Below are 17,157 nucleotides of genomic sequence, written 5' to 3'. Positions count from 1 at the left end.
CCTCAACTGCTGGAAAACAAATTGCAGAAATTTTCATTATAAGTTGCAATTCACCCTTAGATACATAAATATATACCTTATAAGATTAAGGACATCCTCCTACATAATCCTTATCTCACTCAAATGGAACGGTAATATTCTACTATCAGATAGGTTTTCAGATTCTCCAGTTGTAACTCCTACTTCCTGTGTTCTGCCTCTCTCTCCTTTTTCTCGGTTCTAGTACTTAATTATAACTTGAATGTGTGAAAACACTACAGAGGGCCTTCATGTTTGTATCATTCTTATAATCAACCCTGATTCATAAATGAAGAAATGTGTGTCTCAGAAAAGCCTGTTTTCTGGGAAACCTGTTTATTCTTCTTCAGGCAGATATGGGCAACCCAAAGGAGGATCAAAAACCAGACTAGTGGTGAGCTGTCATCTGAGTCAGGAGCAAGCATGAGGTTCTTTCTTCAAAGTCAGGCTTATACAAGTATTACAAAAGTCAGCTCAGAAGGCAGAGCTGATAAAAGCCTTGGTCAGTTCCATCACCTGGGCTATAGATTGATGAATGGGTGTCATAAAAAGAATCACCCATGAGCCCTCCTACTTGTAGTGGAAGAGGTTGACTAAAGGGACATCTTCCACTTCATAATTTTCAGTGCAAGGACTGGCCCCCACCACCCAGATCTTCCTCTTTAGGCTTTATGTACCTTTCATGCTAATGCTGGGTACCGATACTGTATTTAATCCTAACTCACATTGCCCATTTCTGGGGATTGGACTTTGATCAAAAGCACAATAATCCCATTCACAGAAGTACTTTCAGCATTTAGGATGTTGTAAAAACACTGCTCACTCACCCTTGTGTTTTGTCATTTGACATTGTGGTTCTGTGTCCCTGCTTATTGGCCATCACCCTTTCATCCGTTGGTCTCTTAATTTGAAACGTATTTACTCTCTGTTCTTTAACTCCCTAGTGGAGCCTGAGTTTGGTCTTGTTCTATAAAATTTTCCCAAATGAGTATTCATTGAGCTGAGCTCTACCACTGTGTGCTTTCAGTTTATCTTTGGTGTTTAAAAATAAAAGTTTGTTTTTTGGAACTTACAGTTTTATGAAGATAGATTAATGTAAGCACTATCTAAACTCATAGTCTGGGGGAAATAAGATGTGATGTTGTGTCCTATTTTTCATGAGTTTTCATTCACTGCAAAACATTTACGAGATTGAAATAATTGAACTTGACTGGTCTAGCAGAATGGATTAAATTTGGGAAAGAGCCATCCCCCAAATAGGTTCCAGGTTTGCTAATATATGAGCTGTGGTTTGCCATTGTTTGAATTTTTTTTTTAACTTTAAAACCTTCCAAAATGGTAAAGTGCTGACAAGATTATACCTTTAGAGAACCTTGCTTCTTGCAATAATTAAAAAATTTTTTTCTTCTCTTTAGTGTACTAACTCCAATACAAAATGTATTTTGGGAAGCTTGACTCAACCGTAACAATCCTTTTAACTTTTTTAAATGATTTTTTTTTTTAACGTTTATTTATTTTTGAGACAGAGAGAGACAGAGCATGAACGGGGAGGGTCAGAGAGAGGGAGACACAGAATCCGAAACAGGCTCCAGGCTCTGAGCTGTCAGCACAGAGCCTGACACGGGGCTCGAACTCACAGACCGTGAGATCATGACCTGAGCCGAAGTCGGCCACTTAACCGACTGAGCCACCCAGGCGCCCCCTTTTAACTTTTTTAAATGTTTAGACTACATTGAGAAAAATGGCTTCATTTTTTGAGCGATTTCCTTAATTAATCCCAAGGGGGAGGTTCCTCGTGGGCATCATGTGGCAGGGATGGGGGACACTGAGATGATTTCTTTTCACAAACTTTATTGAGAAATAATTTTATATGCCAGAAAATCCCCTCATTATAAGTGTGATTCAGTGATTTTGGTAAATTTGTAGTTAATCATCATAGCAGTCCAGTGTTAGGACATTTCTGTCACCATCCCAAAATTCCCTCTTCTCTGTTTACAGTTAACCCTCTGCCCCAAGCAACCTCTGTTTTTTGCTTTTTGTCTTTGTAAATTCTTTGTTACCTTTTATCTAAAAATTATGAAGGAACATTATTAATTATTCCATATTTTACTTTGAGAATAGCATTATTTAACATAGTACATATTTCTCAATGCATGAACAGATGATGCCTGCTGATGGCAACAGAGAAGAGTCTTGATTCCCATTAAGCTTGTGCTCCTGGGGCACCTGAGTGGCTCAGTCGGTTGGGCTTCTGACTCTTGGTTTCAGCACAGGTCATGATCTCACAGTTTGTGAGTTTGAAACCCACTCCGGGCTCTGTGTTGACAGTAGGAAGCCTGCTTGGGATTCTGTCTCTGCTCCTCTCTCTATCTCTACCCTGCTTGCGGGTTCTCTCTCTCTCTCTCAAAATAAATAAACCTAATTTTTTTTTTTAAATAAAACAAAATAATTAAAAATAAACAGGGGCACCTGGGTGGCTCAGACAGTTAGCATCCGACTTCAGCTCAGGTCATGATCTCACAGTCTGTGAGTTCGAGCCCCGTGTGGGGGCTCTGTGCTGACAGCACAGAGCCTGGAGCCTGCTTTAGATTCTGTCTCTCCCTCTCTTTCTGCTCCTCCCCTGCTCATGCTCTGTCTCTCTCTGTCTCAAAAATAAATAAAAACATTAAAAAAAAATTTTTTTTTAATAAAATAAAATAAAAAAATCCATGTGCTCCTAAGTCAGAGAATAGTTCTGGCCTGAGTTGACACAACCATCTTTAAGTAGACAGTAATTAGAAGTAACTCTCCCATTCACGTGACTGGACATATAAGATGTGTAAGAAGAACTAGAACTTCAGAGCTCTTGTGTCTAGTGGGCTTGTCTATGTCAGTACTACTTTGTTTAGGAAGAAGTCCTTCTTTCTGCATCCACAGGTGCAGCTTAAAGAATGCATCGAAGATCTTCCTGGCAAATTGGACACCCAATTAGCAGAATCAGGATCGAACTTCAGTGTCGGACAGAGGCAGTTGGTGTGCCTCGCGAGAGCCATCCTCAGGAAAAATCGAATATTGATCATTGATGAAGCAACGGCGAATGTGGATGTGAGGTACAGAACTGGGGCCCATGAACCTTGGAATCCAAACTTTAAATGTGGTAAATGGGAAACATTTAATGATGCTGAGAAATGTTTCCAGGTACTCTCTTTGTCCCAAAGGTATCATTGGTAATGTTAATTTTGGAAAGCAGGAAGAAACCAAAAAGAAGTTATACGGTGATAACGACATTATTAGGCATCCTAAGACAGCTAGATTTCCTCAGTGGTACTCTTGATAGTTTCAAGCAAGTGGAGGGAAGCATATTTAACATCGTCATATGCAAAACAGGAAACTTCTGAATAGATTTTCTTATACTCAGTTTTTTAAGAACTATCTCATGTTTTTGATTTTTAAAAACATTATGAAAATGTCACGATTGTTTTAGGGCTTAAGTCTGCTTCTCCTATCTTTACTGAACTAAATCCAACTTTTTTGGTTCCAGAACTGACGAGTTAATACAAAAAAAAATCCGTGAGAAATTTGCCCAGTGCACAGTGCTGACCATTGCACACAGGTTGAACACCATTATTGACAGCGACAAGATAATGGTAAGACCCTCACCTGTGACTTTCCAGTTTTTTCCATTTATGTTCAGTTTTTCAGCTTAACCTTCCTTATACAACCTGATAGAAACCTCTAATAAGTTCATTTTCTGTTAATTTTTCCTCTCATTCCTGATAGTGACTCAGGTACTTAACTATACCTTCAGAATGTGCTATTAAATAAACTAATGATTTCATATTTGCGTATTAAAAGTGTATTTGAATTGTCCTTTTCCTTTAAGATGGCCAACCATGAAAATCTTTCAAATTCAAGATCTGGCCTCTTCTTACAGAGGGGTAAAATAGTACTTCTGACCACGTCACAGTTGTTTCAGTATTTTGGATTCTCTTAATCAAAAAGTTACCGTTTCATTTAGGCTGCCAGGATGTTATTGGGTAACTTGCAGAATTTCTTGTCTGTCAGGATGTTCACAAGATGCACTGACAAAGGGGAGTCTATGAAGGGAGAAGCCGTAGTCAGAAACACAAAGTATTTCAACAGAAAGGATTTAACGTAGGAATTGGAAGGCTGGAAGAGTGGAAGAGAAGAACTGGGGTAATGATTTTAGGAAGCAGGTACTGAGCCCCAAGACAGATCTCTAGACCTGAGAACTCAGAGGAAAGACCCTAAAGACTCATGCTCAGACCTCCAAGGAGAGTCACTGCCCAGCCGCTGGTTACATTTGTGAGGGACTACAATGAGACTAGTTCTCAATGTGTGTTCTAATGGAAGAATGGGGGTGGTGGCAGGTCCCGGGCCCCAGGTGATGTTGCAGGAGCAACATAGGCCATGGCGACCATTTGCTCTGTGTCTCACCTTCAACACCCCCTCCCCCAAGTGCCCCCTGCTGGTGGAACCCAACAGAGCACCAGCCGGCCAAAGCTCTCTGGAATGTGGTTTGCAGAAAGCAAATGAGCTGAGAGTGTAGGAAAAATGGTGGATCTGGGGCTGAGACTAGGTGACCAAGCAGCAGGTCTCTTACACAGCACAGCCAGGGACTACACACAAGGCAGGCTTCAAGCTTTGGTCTGTGGAAACCTGTCCAGTATCTGCCAGGTTTGATTGGCTTTTTCTTTTTCTTTCTTAGTAGTTCAGTCTTTCCTTCCTTTTCTTTTATCCTCCCTCCCTTTTCTCTCACCCTATCCTCCTATATTTTTTCTTCTCTTTTCCCTCTTTTGCTTACTCAGTTTCAGTTATCTTAGGATGTGGTTTTATGAAATGATAAGGAGGCCATGCCTCAAAGGAAAACCCTTTGGCTACAAATAAGCCCAAGGAATGCACGTATTATTTTCAGGGTAATTCCCAGTCCATGGCAACAGGCTGATTTTCACCTGTCTCATGGATGCTGACTGTTGTTACCAGACACCACAGTATCCGGTGGTGCTTTGATTAGTGGTGAGAAAGTAAATAAAGAAGGCCTACACAGCGTGTGAGAGGCAACAGATAGGGTTAACCAAGTTTTTGATGATCTGTACTAAACAGGTTGGTAATCGGTAATAAGTAGTAATATCCAAGCTTCCTTATGTCCAGTGAAAACAGAGCTGTCCCTTTTGACTCTTTGGGCAGTTTCTGGAATATTCCCTCCCACCCCGTTTCACATGCATTGTCAGACGGGATCGTCAGTGGCAGCAGTGAGAAGATAACCGGACTCTCCACGGTGAAGCGGTGCCTTCAACCTTGGCGCTCCCCAGGCCTAGACATTGTGCAGGAATGAGCTCCGACGAGGTTGGCGACAGGAGCTGGGTGTTCCCAACCAAAGGGATACTGTAGGCTTCAGGCAGCATGGCTGGTGTGAACTAGGACACCTAGAACTAGGAAGCAAGCCACTCCAGCAGACTTTTTTGAGTGACCATGTGACATTCCATGATGGCAGGACAGTGACTCTTAGATTCCAGAAACGTTGTGTGGCATTGGTAGCATCCTTATTCCTTCCTTTTGAATGGAAACTGGAAAAATAACCTTTGATTTCTACTTGCTACCTGTCACTTTGTTCTTGTCTCTCGGCTTTGTATTTCACAGATTGTCCCTAGAAGCCTCCTTTTTCCGCAATAAGTGAATGATGCTAGAATTTTCCCTGTTTGAAGTGCTTTGCCAGGCTTTGGTTGCAGTGGCAGAAAGCTGGCTTGATCTCCAGCTCAGTGAAGAGCACCTTCACATCAAACCTTTGCTCCTAAATGTACCATATAGATTTATTTCGAGGTTTTGGTATTACAACATTTTGGTGGTAGTAGCTTCTTTTTATCATCTCATCCTTAGAAATACTGCCACCTTGGAATGCGGGATCGTTTAGGGAAACAGCAGAGAAGGACAGAATTTGACAGACTCGTCAGCTGGTCATTCCTAAATCTTGTTTTTGGTCATTCCTAAGCCTTACCCATTTGCATTACCCATCAGCACTTGACCCACACATGTGAGCTCGAGTATCCCCTTAACCAGTGCGCCTCATTGCCGTTAGCAAAGTATGTCTGTGTGTTTAATGCTTCCCGTATGAGTATCTCCTGATAAATTTCAAGAAGCTCAGATTTTTCTCTCTGGGCCAGGGGTCTTTGTCCAAATCCTTAATGTGGTTTTGCAAAGCAGTTTACAGCCCCTCCCGTCCTTTCGAACCTGGCCCTGCTGTGCTCTCTTTCTTTCCTTAAAGAGAGAGTTAAAATCGCTTGTTAAAACTGTCGGTTGTCTTTTGGTTCAACTGGATGTTGGTGGCTTAGGCTAAGGCACCAGCAGTGGAAATGGTGAGATGGTTGGATTAAGGGCAGATAAACGACGGTGTGATGGGCGGAGCCTGGGGTGTGAGGGAAGGGGCCTGAGATTTGGAGGAGTTGGGGAGACTGAGGGAGAAGTCAGTTTGGAGACAGGAAGCACAGGGTTCCTTTTAGAGTCCGTGACCATTGCTGGGAAGGACCTTACTTTCCATGGTGGGCTCTGTGTGTTCCTGTGGGGCTGCTGTTCCCACTCCCAGCTCCAGTGATGAGGAACCTTCAGTCCAGCCCCCAGCATCCCCTTCCCCCCCCCCCCCCCCCCCCCACTGAGAGCTCGTCAGGGACATCATGGGCAGGTGAACTTGGCCACCTGCTTACATCTTGGTCAGAGCTGGTTTTGGTTTGCTGACTCCTTTGACAGGGAATGGCAGGATCAGACCTCAGGGGATCCAAGTGGCACTCATTCCCTAGTTCATCGTTGGGGAATCGTCCTCTGTGTTCCATCCACTCCAGGGAGAAGCCTTCTGTTTTATTCTAGAACTTCTGATTACTAGTTGGCTTTTAGTCTAGCAAAACACCATAAGTAATGTTCCTTCTTGAACCTTTGATTTTTGGAGCAATCTTTTTTTTTTCTTGCTGGCTTTAGAAATACCCATTTCCTTTCCAAAAGCAAGTGATCATCTGTTCTGTTACTCTGAAAGCTTTAAGGACATAAAGACGAGTCACTCAGCGGCAAGGCCTCCTGCTCCAGAGGGTGGCGGTCGCTCACGGAGGGGCTGGGGAAGTGACGGATGCTAATGAAGGGCATAACCACAGCCTTGTCATCGTAAAGTCGTGTAATTGCACGCGCTCACGGTGTAATAATTACATTTTGTTGCACTGGTGAATACTTCTGCACAAAGACGTATGGATATGGTTTTGTTTACTGTAAGTAAATCAAACAAAAGGCTTGTTGGGAAACAACTGTGACCTAATTAATAGCTTTGTTTATGTGTTGGCTCTCCAAAGGGATTTACCCAGTTTTGGTTCATTAAGCGCCATTAATGTGTTAGGCTTAGAATTCTATTTTACAAAGATGTTCTCTCAATTTTAACTTTATTAAACATGATGTAGTCATAATGACAGCTAATTTAATCTTCCTCATTTGCTCAGTTGCCACAAAACAGTGGAGCAAGACAGACAAATTAGAAATCCTCTTTCTCCTAATACTCACCACTGTCTCTGCGTTAAAGACAGCTCTTCCCTGTAGTTTTAGGATTAGCTGGTTACTTGTGGCCTGCCGTCTCTTCAGCCAGTGGCACAGCGTTTTTCTCTCGTCTCTGTGTCCCCTCAGTCTCACTGCACCCCCGGATTCTCCCTGGCAGCAGCAGCGAAGGAAACACCGGCAGACATACAGCTGGTGCAACAACACTGTGTCTCTGCTCAGCATTTTCACTCCCAGGACTTAGGGGGTCTGGAGAAGGAAAGCCGGGGCTGAGAAACCCAGATTCCACCTCTCTGCTTATGGGCCACCTTACAGTTTTCTAATCTTTACCTCTCATCCTAAACTCAAGCCTCTTTTCAGTAGAGTTTTCCCCAGAGAAATCAAACCCACACACTGCTGTACCATACCCACCTGGGAGAGCACAAACACACCTCAGAGCTACCTGGAGTTTTATTTAAATTCAATTTTTCACCTTCAGGGAACTTTTGATAAGCCTGTATCTCAGAACGTCACAGAAGAGAAAAGCTCCTTAAAAAAAATACACCAGGAGATTTCCACTCATGTTTTCAGAGGGAAAAATAACTAACATGAAGGTTGAAAGCACAATCCGGAAGAAGAAATACTTTGGGAAAGGAGGTGTGTGCTTCCATACAATAGCAGGAATTTGGGGAGCCGCTGTGGCAGTCGCTGTGACCTGGCCTTCATCTTCCCCAAGTCACAATGACTGACCATTTCAAGACCTAAGAGAGGGTTTTGAGTAACACTTGCCACCGTATCTTATCACAGAGAACCTCACAGCCATCCACCTTACCGGTGAGGGACCCAACCCAACTCCCAAGCTTGGAGAACTGTCCCTATGCCCCTTTGTCTCCAGGCCACCAAAAGCAGATGTCTGAAACTCAGATCTTCGCACTCTGCTTGCTGTTAAGTGGGATCTGCCTCTGTTGCTTATTGCCGATCGAAACTTCCAGGCATCTCTTTCCTGTTGTCAGGTTTCTTCCAGCCTGCCCTGCACACCCCCTCCACACCCGCCTCTCCCTGCAGCCACCCCACCATCACTGATACAGCATCCTGGTGTTTAAAATGGATTAGATTATTTTGCAATGGGTCCATTTAATTTTTATATCTAGGACAGCTCCCTGCCATATCTGCAGATACACAGGCCTGATAAGCACATCTTCATGGAGTTTATGTAACTGACTGACTCATCCAATATAATGGATTTTTCCTTAACCAGTGAGAGTGCGCGAGTGATTTGAGGTTGGCGTTCCTGGAGAGATCCTGGCACCATAGGATTGCTCTCACACCAGTTTGAATGTGTGGTTTCATTTGTAGTTTAACTTGGGTTATAGGGGGCACAGCAGGAGATCACAGGAGCCTTTTCTTACAGTTACGGAAGATGTTAAAGATAAAAACTCAAAATTATACCTGTTTTTCTGTACATAAAGAAAATTTGGAGGGGCGCCTGTGTGGCTCAGTCGGTTAAGCGTCCGACTCTTGATTTTGGCTCAGGTCGTGATCTCAAGGTTCGTGAGATCTCCTGAGGTCTAGCCCCTTGTTGGGCTCTGCACTGACAGTGTGGAGCCAGCTTGGAATTCTCTGTCTCCTTCTCTCCCTGCCCCTCCCCTGCTTGTGTGTGAGCATGTGTGTGCTTGCTCGCTCTCTCAAACTAAATAAACATTTTTTAAAAATTGGAGTTGCTTTGTGTGCAGTTATCATAAAAGACCTGGAATCTTTGCTCAAACCAGTAAATGTAAAGGCAAAATGTGTACAGTTCTGTTCCAGGACTTTTTCTCAGTCTGCGCCCCGAGGGGCTCTGTAGCGCCTGGCCTGAGTCCTGGCGGCTCCACACTCTTGTTTCTGCCAGTGCTTTTTTTTTTCTTCTTGCAGTATAGACACTTGCAGTCTTTCTTCTCTCTCTTAGTACAGGCTCCCGAATGTCAGGAGCTGTGGCTTAACTCTCTTTTGCCTCTTCCCCAGCATCTGTCATGATGACACGAATGCACTTAAGTATGCGATAAATGTTTGCTGAACAAATTCAGGAATTAATGAAAGTTTACTTATTTTCCTCAAATATGTTTTTGCCACATATTACTTGTTCTTTATTAATCCTGAAAGTTTAATAAAATTGGTTTTCTTTTTCTGTGAGTGTCTACCAGGCACACAGTAAATAATGCAAGCCCCAAGTATAATAAAAATGCAGTGGGGAATGTTTACATTTATAGGCATATTTTCTTAAGTTATACAAAGTTAATGTAAGGTATCATACATATAGAAAGGTATCTTAGAAAATTGAAGTTAGGGGCGCCTGGGTGGCTCAGTCGGTTAAGCATCCGATTTCAGCTCTGGTCATGATCTCACAGCTCGTGAGTTCAAGCCCCACATTGGGGGTCTGTGCCGACAGCTCAGAGCCTGGAGCCTGCTTCGGATTCTGTGTCTGTCTATCCACCCCTCCCACATTCGCGCGCGCTCTCTCTCTCTCTCTCTCTCTCTGTCTCAAACATTAGGGGAAAAAAAGAAAATTGAAGTTAAAATTCTCATCTCCCTTATATTGTATCTGATAATAAATAACCTAAATGTCTTTCTCTGGGAACGCACATGGAAAGAATAGGGGTTCGGACCTGTGTTTGAATCCCACTTCCGCCATCTACTGATTCCGTAGCCTCAGCTAAGTTACTTAACACTTCTGCACCCTCAGTCTTCATCTCTGGCTGTGAATTTCTGGACAGAGTGTATCTTGCTCATCTTTGAATCTCCTATTCTTAAAACAGTGCTTTGATATTAGGTGTCAGTATTTCCTGGATGGATGGATGGGAGAATGGAGGTTAAGAAGGAAAAAATGACAAATAGGTGGTGGGTGGAAGGGAGGGAGGGAGGGAGGAAGGAAGGGAGGAAGGACATTATGTACCCTGTATACCTTGAGAATTAACAGCAATGTCTACAAAGCATGTAGTACAATGAGTGTTCAATCCACAGCTATTTTCTTCTTTTCCAAAATCAAAAGACCACTATTTTAGTTATGAGGTGACTTTCTAAAATATTATCTTAAGGTAGTCATTCTTTGTTAAATTGCATTTATATTTAATACTCATAAGGCTCAAATCAAAGTATTTTGACCAAAATAAATTTTTTGGTCATTTATATTGTTAACTCTATTGCTTTTTAGGAGCATTAATTTTTTTCTGGCTCTGCCTTTTCAGACACTGGTCAGTTCTGAGAACTGTTCATCTAGTGGCATTTGTGTGTTTTCAGATGGTAGGAGAGAAAATGGAAAAATGTGCTGTTCATTCAAATTTGAATAAAGTAAGAAGTTGGACAAGGACGAAATATCAGTAAATAGTTTCATTCCATTAAAAATTACATACAGTCTTGATAGTTGGAGAACTCCTTTTCCACCAGCTCTGGTGATTTTTAAAAGTTGTTGCTTTTGCAGAATATCAGGTTCTTCATTGTATGAAGTAATTTGATTCACTTATTTACTTAGTCTTCAGCATGAGAGAAACCTGTATTTTAAAATTGGTTTTTTTCTTCTTCTTCAACATCAGGAGGAGTGGCTATGCTTTGTAATGCTATGCTTAAGTAAAATTACACATTTGGGGCATCTAAATTGGATGCCAGATTATAGGACGTTTTAATTATTATGTGGATGTGACAGATTCAATTATTCTTGAACTCTTTTGAGAAAGCTGCCCTTAGCAGTGATTCACAGTAGTAAACAAAAGATTAACAGGAAAATGCCCGTTATGAGACTTAATAAATGTTTCCGATTAAATACCACGGGACAGAATTAACTGCAATACCTAGATGTGGACAAACAGCCTGTGTCCCTCTTAAGAGTTCCAGCATATTCCCTTAAGATAAATTTACTCTAAATACGGCCTAAATGAAGAACTAAGTACCACTTAACATCAGAACTGTTTTCCTAGGTACATCATCTGGGCCAACTGGTTTCAGACTCTTTTCTTCCCTCCCAAACCATTAACCAGAGCTACTAATAAGTAGAAATGCAGAGTTAAGAGCCCCTTCCTCTCCCTTTCAATTTCCAATTAGTGGACATATTAATGAGCAGTAAAATGGCTTGAAAGGCAGGCAGCCGAAGAAAGAGAGAAAAGGAAGCAGGAAAGATACTTGTGCAAACAGATACTCAGATCCTCTACAATTGAGATTGGGCTGCCCCCGTGTGCTGTGCAGGCCATGATCGCTGGAATTTGGAGCTCAATTTCTTAATTACTTCTTTAGTCTTATCCAGAGAGAAAATTGGATTTCTAGAGATTTCTTCTGTGCAGAGCAATTATGCTAAAGCTGCTTAGGGAGCAGCTCTTTTAGCCAGCCTTTCACTCCCAGAATAATAAGCTCCCACCAAAGCCAACTTCAGGGCGCACCTTAATCTCGCTGACGGGTATTTTGTCCCCTCTTACCAGCTGACATATTCCAGGACCCTAAAGAAATTCCAGAAGCATTTACTCCTTTTCCAGATATTGCTCAGATTCTGTCAGACCAGTTTAGCAGCTAATTTGCTCTCAGGTCACTGCCATCTGGCCTGGATGACATCACCCTACTTTTTCATAAATTGAGTTTGATTTTCCTAAATCAAGAAATTTCCCAACTCTGAATGTATGTATAAATAACCCTCAAAGCTCAGAGTCTGAGAGCTAAAAGCACTAATAACAACCCCAAAAGCCTTTGGCAGAATATAAAACGCCACAGGACTGCTGAGTGCCCATAATCATAGTCTAAAACTTTCATTTTCTTCCTTTCCTATAACATTATAATAATAAAAGGTCGGGCTAGGCCTTTGTCTGCCTAGTAAAACAGGGTAATCAAACCGTTTAAACACCAGGCAGGCCTACCACCCAAATGGATTCTCTCTATTCTCCTTCTCCGGCCCCTTTCCGAAATATTGTCTGGCTTATAATATGTTACTGCAAAACATTGTGTGCTAATGGGTTTCTTTCTGCTGATTAACAGGTTTTGGATTCAGGAAGACTGAAAGAATATGATGAACCGTATGTTTTGCTGCAGAATGAAGAGAGCCTGTTTTACAAGATGGTGCAGCAGCTGGGCCAGGCAGAAGCCGCTGCCCTCATCGAAACAGCAAAACAGGTAAGCGGGCCGTGAGGAGCGGTAATTAAAGCTCATCTCAGCCCTTCACTCCTTGCAATCTGGCACGAGGGGTGCTCTAACAAGCACCCTGTGCCCTTCTCAATTATAAGCCTTCGGAGACAACGCTTCACGACTGGGTCTTAACAACACGTCCCAGGTTGAAGTCAGGTCTGCTGAGAAAGGGCAGAATCGGTGGGGGAGTGGGGGTGCCCCAGGTGCGCATGCTCGCGTGCGCAGGCACGTGGGGGCGCTGCGGGGCGCAAGCACCTGTGCCCAAGAGGAGCGAGAGATCCGATTCTAGAGAGATGTCACATATTGAACTCCATGCTTTCAGATTCTCATGTGGCACAGAACTTCCACATTTTGCAGACCCGTTACATTTCATTCTAATCGGCGCTCACATTTGAGTTGCAGATACGGTCAAGGCACATCCAGGAAATTTTGAGAGTTTGAGAAAAAAAGAATGTGGGATGTTGTCCATTGGGTCTAGAAATCTCTAGCAGGGAAATGTGTAGGTTGCTTTTCTGTTTTATAATTTGCAAAGAAAACCACATGATACACTTCTTGCCCAGGTTTCTCCCTAATTCGTGGTGGTTTAGAAGAAGGCCTAGTTACCCCCTTGTGCTTCCTCTGCCTTCTAGATGATGAAACGGTCATTGGGATGATCAAGAATCTATGTTACCTTGGGGTGCCAGGCTCCTGCTCGCTCGCTCTCCCAAAAATAAATAAACATTAAAATTAAAAAAAAAAAAAAAAAAGAATCTCTGCCACCTTAACGCTATAGTCTGAGTGGTGCTTGGAGATGTACAAAGCATTTTCACAGAGATGATGTGTGTGCAGGTACTAAGCACTATACGTGGTGCTGATGTTCAGTGAATAACATTCAGAGTCGGGGGTGGGAGGGAGGGGAGGATGGGTGATGGGTATTGAAGAGGGCATCTTTTGGGATGAGCATTGGGTGTTGTGTGGAAACCAATTTGACAATAAATTTCATATATTAAGAAAATAAGTTAAAAAATTCAGATTATCTGGCATCTTTCCAATAAGTAATGTATTTCTCATTCTACACGTGTGATGTGAAAACTGCAGCCTGGCTTAAGGGACTTAGCCAATGTCCTGCAGCCACCTGTAACTCTTTCTGATACAAGGTGGGAGTTGGCTTGATGGAAGGAAGAAAGGGAAGTCAGGTGTTCTTGCCCCTTGAGGTGTGTGGTTGGGATGGCATGGGATCAGTAGTCTTGAAGCTCCCCATCAGAACTATTTCTCCCTGGGCATTATAATCATAGGTGCATTTTTCTGTTCATCCTTTTCTGCATTTCCCAGATTTTCAATGCAAGAGAAAATTACTTGTGTAATATCTTAAGTATCTATTAAAGACAACAGGAGAAAATCTGTCCCAGTATCTAACAGCCCTTGTGTGTGAGAAATTTATCCAAAACACAGCTTAAGTTCTCTTCTGTCACTGTTTCGTCTCATCCCTCCAACTCAGAAATAAAGAGCTATAACTGCCACCGTTCGTAGAACATTTCTTCAAATGCTGCTTCGTCCTCAAAAACCGTTCAGTAAATGTGTATGTGTGCCCGCGGTATCGTGCTGGGGACTAACAAACGTGTCAGATGTATTTCTTAGATATCCCCAGTATAATAAACCCAAGAGCTGAGAAGAGCAGAGATGCTCCGTTTATGTGCTGAGCAATTTGGAGGTGCGGGATGAGGCTCTGACACTCATCGTGCACCGTGTGTGATGTAGGTTCTCTTGTCTTGGTGCCGGTGTAAGAGCACCAAGGGCGCCTGCGTGGCTCAGTCGGTTAAGCATCCGACTTCAGCTCAGGTCATGATCCCACAGTTTGTGGGTTCGAGCCTCACATTGGGCTCTGTGCTGACAGCCTGGAGCCTGCTTTGGATTCTGTGTCTCCTTGTCTCTCTGCCCCTCCCCACTTGCACTGTCTCTCAAAAATAAACATTAAAAAAAAAAAAAGGCTGAGACTTTGAGAGGGGAAGGAAATTGCTCAGAGCCACACAGCTGGCTGGATATTGGCAGAATCAGAGTTTACACCCAGGGTCAGGGATGAGGAAATCTGAATTCTGAACTTTTCGTAAGTACTTCCATCGTACGTGAATGTAGAGAAGCCAGTGTACTGCTTTCAGGGCTGAAATGCAGAAACTTTCACCAACTGGATGTCTCCCAGTCGATGCTTCTTCCCTCGGAAGACCCAGGCAGTCAGTCATTGGGGATCCCCTGTATAATCTGCTCGTAAAACAGCCAGGAATCTTAAAAACCCCTTTGTTCTCTGACCTCAGGCATTTCACATCAAACAGATGTGTCCCCACCTACGTGTCAAAGCCTCCGTTTTAAAAATCTGTTATCGTTGTGTATCATCAAGGCGTTGAGTAATGACAAATAAATCACAGATGGGTCCAGATAAGAGAAGATGGTATAGTTCAACACCCTCTTTTTACAAATAGGAAGCTAAGGCCCCTTAGAAGTAAGGTGGTCCTATATATAGATAACTTACGTTAGCTCTCATTTGCAGCAGACACAGAATTAGACATCTGCTCTTTTAAGAAATGTTTTAACCAAGTGTGACATAGGTACAGAAATGCTCAGAGGTTGCAATTAGAAACCTTGGGATTCCTGGTCCTGTAATCTTGCACCTAACATAGCAATGTTAACGGTGCTACATTCGTATAGCTCTGTATCATTTATCTTATGTGGTTCTCACATGTGTGAGTTCACTTAATCCTCCTGGTGGTTCTTTCTTATCCCACTTCATGGACAAGGAGACTGGATTGAGGACTCACCTAAGGTCACAGAGCTGGTCAGTGGAGAGCAGAGGGCTAATTGCTGGGTGAAGCTGAGAGTTGCTGTGGTCCACATGTCCAATTTCAAAACCCTGCTCCTTTTCTCATGTGGAATCCAACGTGGGGCTAGGTTTACATAATGGCAGCACATCCCTCTGGGATCTCAGAGGCTCAGGTCACCTCTCTGGAAAGATGTAAGGAAATACGTATCCCAGTTGAGTATCTTCTTGACATTACTTCTGCACATGCTTGGACGTCTTAGAGCAGGCTGTCAGATTGTCAACTTTTTAAATGTGCAGCCATCAAATATCAAAGCATCATTGAGAATGATGACAGTAGGAAGATGGGTGTAAGTTAACAAGCTTTCGGCTCCTGACAGGTTGGAATCCATTTCTTTGAAAAGAAAATGCAACATCTAGAAAAGGTACTTCACGTCAACGTTGTCTTGACCACATAGTTGTTTCTCTTCAAATGTTGGTATAGGCAAGCGTAATTACTCTCATTGACCCTCAGAGATGATCTGTGGAATAGTAGAGAAAGAACTTTTTAGGTACATAAAGCGGGGAGGTGCGTTAGTCTTCTAGGGGCTACCCCATCAAAGTATACAGAATAGGTGTCTTAAAACCACAGCAATTTGTTCCTCACGGTTCTGGAAGCTGGAGTTTTGAAATCAAGGTATCGACAGGGTTGGTTTCCTCTGAAATATCGCTCCTTGGCTTGTCGATGACCATCTTCTTTGTCTTAGTGTGGTCTGCCCTCTGTGTGTGCCTGAGTGCTAAACTCCCCATACAAGGCACCAGTCAGATTAGATTAGGACCCACCTCTGTGACCTCATTTTAACTTAACTGACCCTATCTCCACATACAATCACATCCTGAGACACTGAGGGCTTAGGACTTCAACATACAAATCTCGAGGGGACACAGTTCAGCCCATAACCGAAGTGAATCTTGTCATTTCATTCTCCTCCATGATGAAGCAGACCTAATTGAGGTTTTTTGGAGTTCCTTTCTTCCCAGTATATAACAGGTGCCATTTTATCTATTGGTGAAATCACCAGCTGTAACCTCAAAGTTAGGAAATCCTGATAATCCTATGTTCTAGGAGCCTGGACCAGTTTGAATTGGTAGAAACGCTTAGCAGCTCCGTGGCCCCGTATGTCTCCTGAGGTCTCTGAGCTGCCTGTTCCTCACTTGTGCTGGGGTTACAGCAAGGCCTGGCTACAAGGATCAGATGAGACACTGTATGCTTACCTGCTTTGAAGAATGCAGAGCCTTTTACAAATACAAGAGTTTTCCCTCTCAACAACGAAAGGGGGATTGGTTTTTTAAAGGCTGTGGATTGAACCATTACCTCCCTAAAATAACAAATGAAGTACCCAAAGTTCTTCTAGGTAAGCTTTAGAGACTCTAAATTTGTTTTTAGTAATAAGTTTTTTTTTAACAGATGATATAAACTAATGCTATAAAACTCAAAAACTTCACAGTTTTTTAAAATGATTGTTTTAGCTTATAAATAAAAGGTAAGTCATCCACCCACTCTTCAGGACAGAGCCCTGACACCTGTGTTGACCCTTCTGTCGATATAGCCCATTTGTCAACACAGACTTGTGCATATATACTTTCTGTTTTGTGAGCACAAGTGACAGCTGTTTCTTACTTCTTTCAGTTAATGTATCTCATATTATATCAATGTGTATAATTATCTTTTT

The 17,157-nt window shown here is 42.7% G+C and overlaps 1 protein-coding gene across 5 annotated transcripts in view; it reads left to right on the top strand.

Annotated features, from left to right (window-relative positions):
• The window catches only part of ABCC4 (ATP binding cassette subfamily C member 4), a 262,716-nt gene that overhangs the window by 236,119 nt on the left and 9,440 nt on the right, over positions 1-17,157 (top strand). For 3 of the 5 annotated variants that reach the window (XM_045480750.1, XM_045480711.1, XM_045480720.1), the window contains 3 exons: positions 2,935-3,107; positions 3,539-3,644; positions 12,511-12,645. In XM_045480750.1, the coding sequence (XP_045336706.1) occupies positions 2,935-3,107; positions 3,539-3,644; positions 12,511-12,645 (414 nt within the window). The remainder of the gene's footprint in view (positions 1-2,934; positions 3,108-3,538; positions 3,645-12,510; positions 12,646-17,157) is intronic. The other 2 variants (XM_045480729.1, XM_045480739.1) reach the window with 1 other exon arrangement.

The sequence above is a fragment of the Leopardus geoffroyi genome, chromosome A1 (assembly GCF_018350155.1).
Source record: "Leopardus geoffroyi isolate Oge1 chromosome A1, O.geoffroyi_Oge1_pat1.0, whole genome shotgun sequence".
NCBI lineage: Eukaryota > Metazoa > Chordata > Mammalia > Carnivora > Felidae > Leopardus > Leopardus geoffroyi.
Note: the sequence above shows the minus strand (reverse complement) of the source record. Positions and strands in the feature narration are given on the sequence as shown.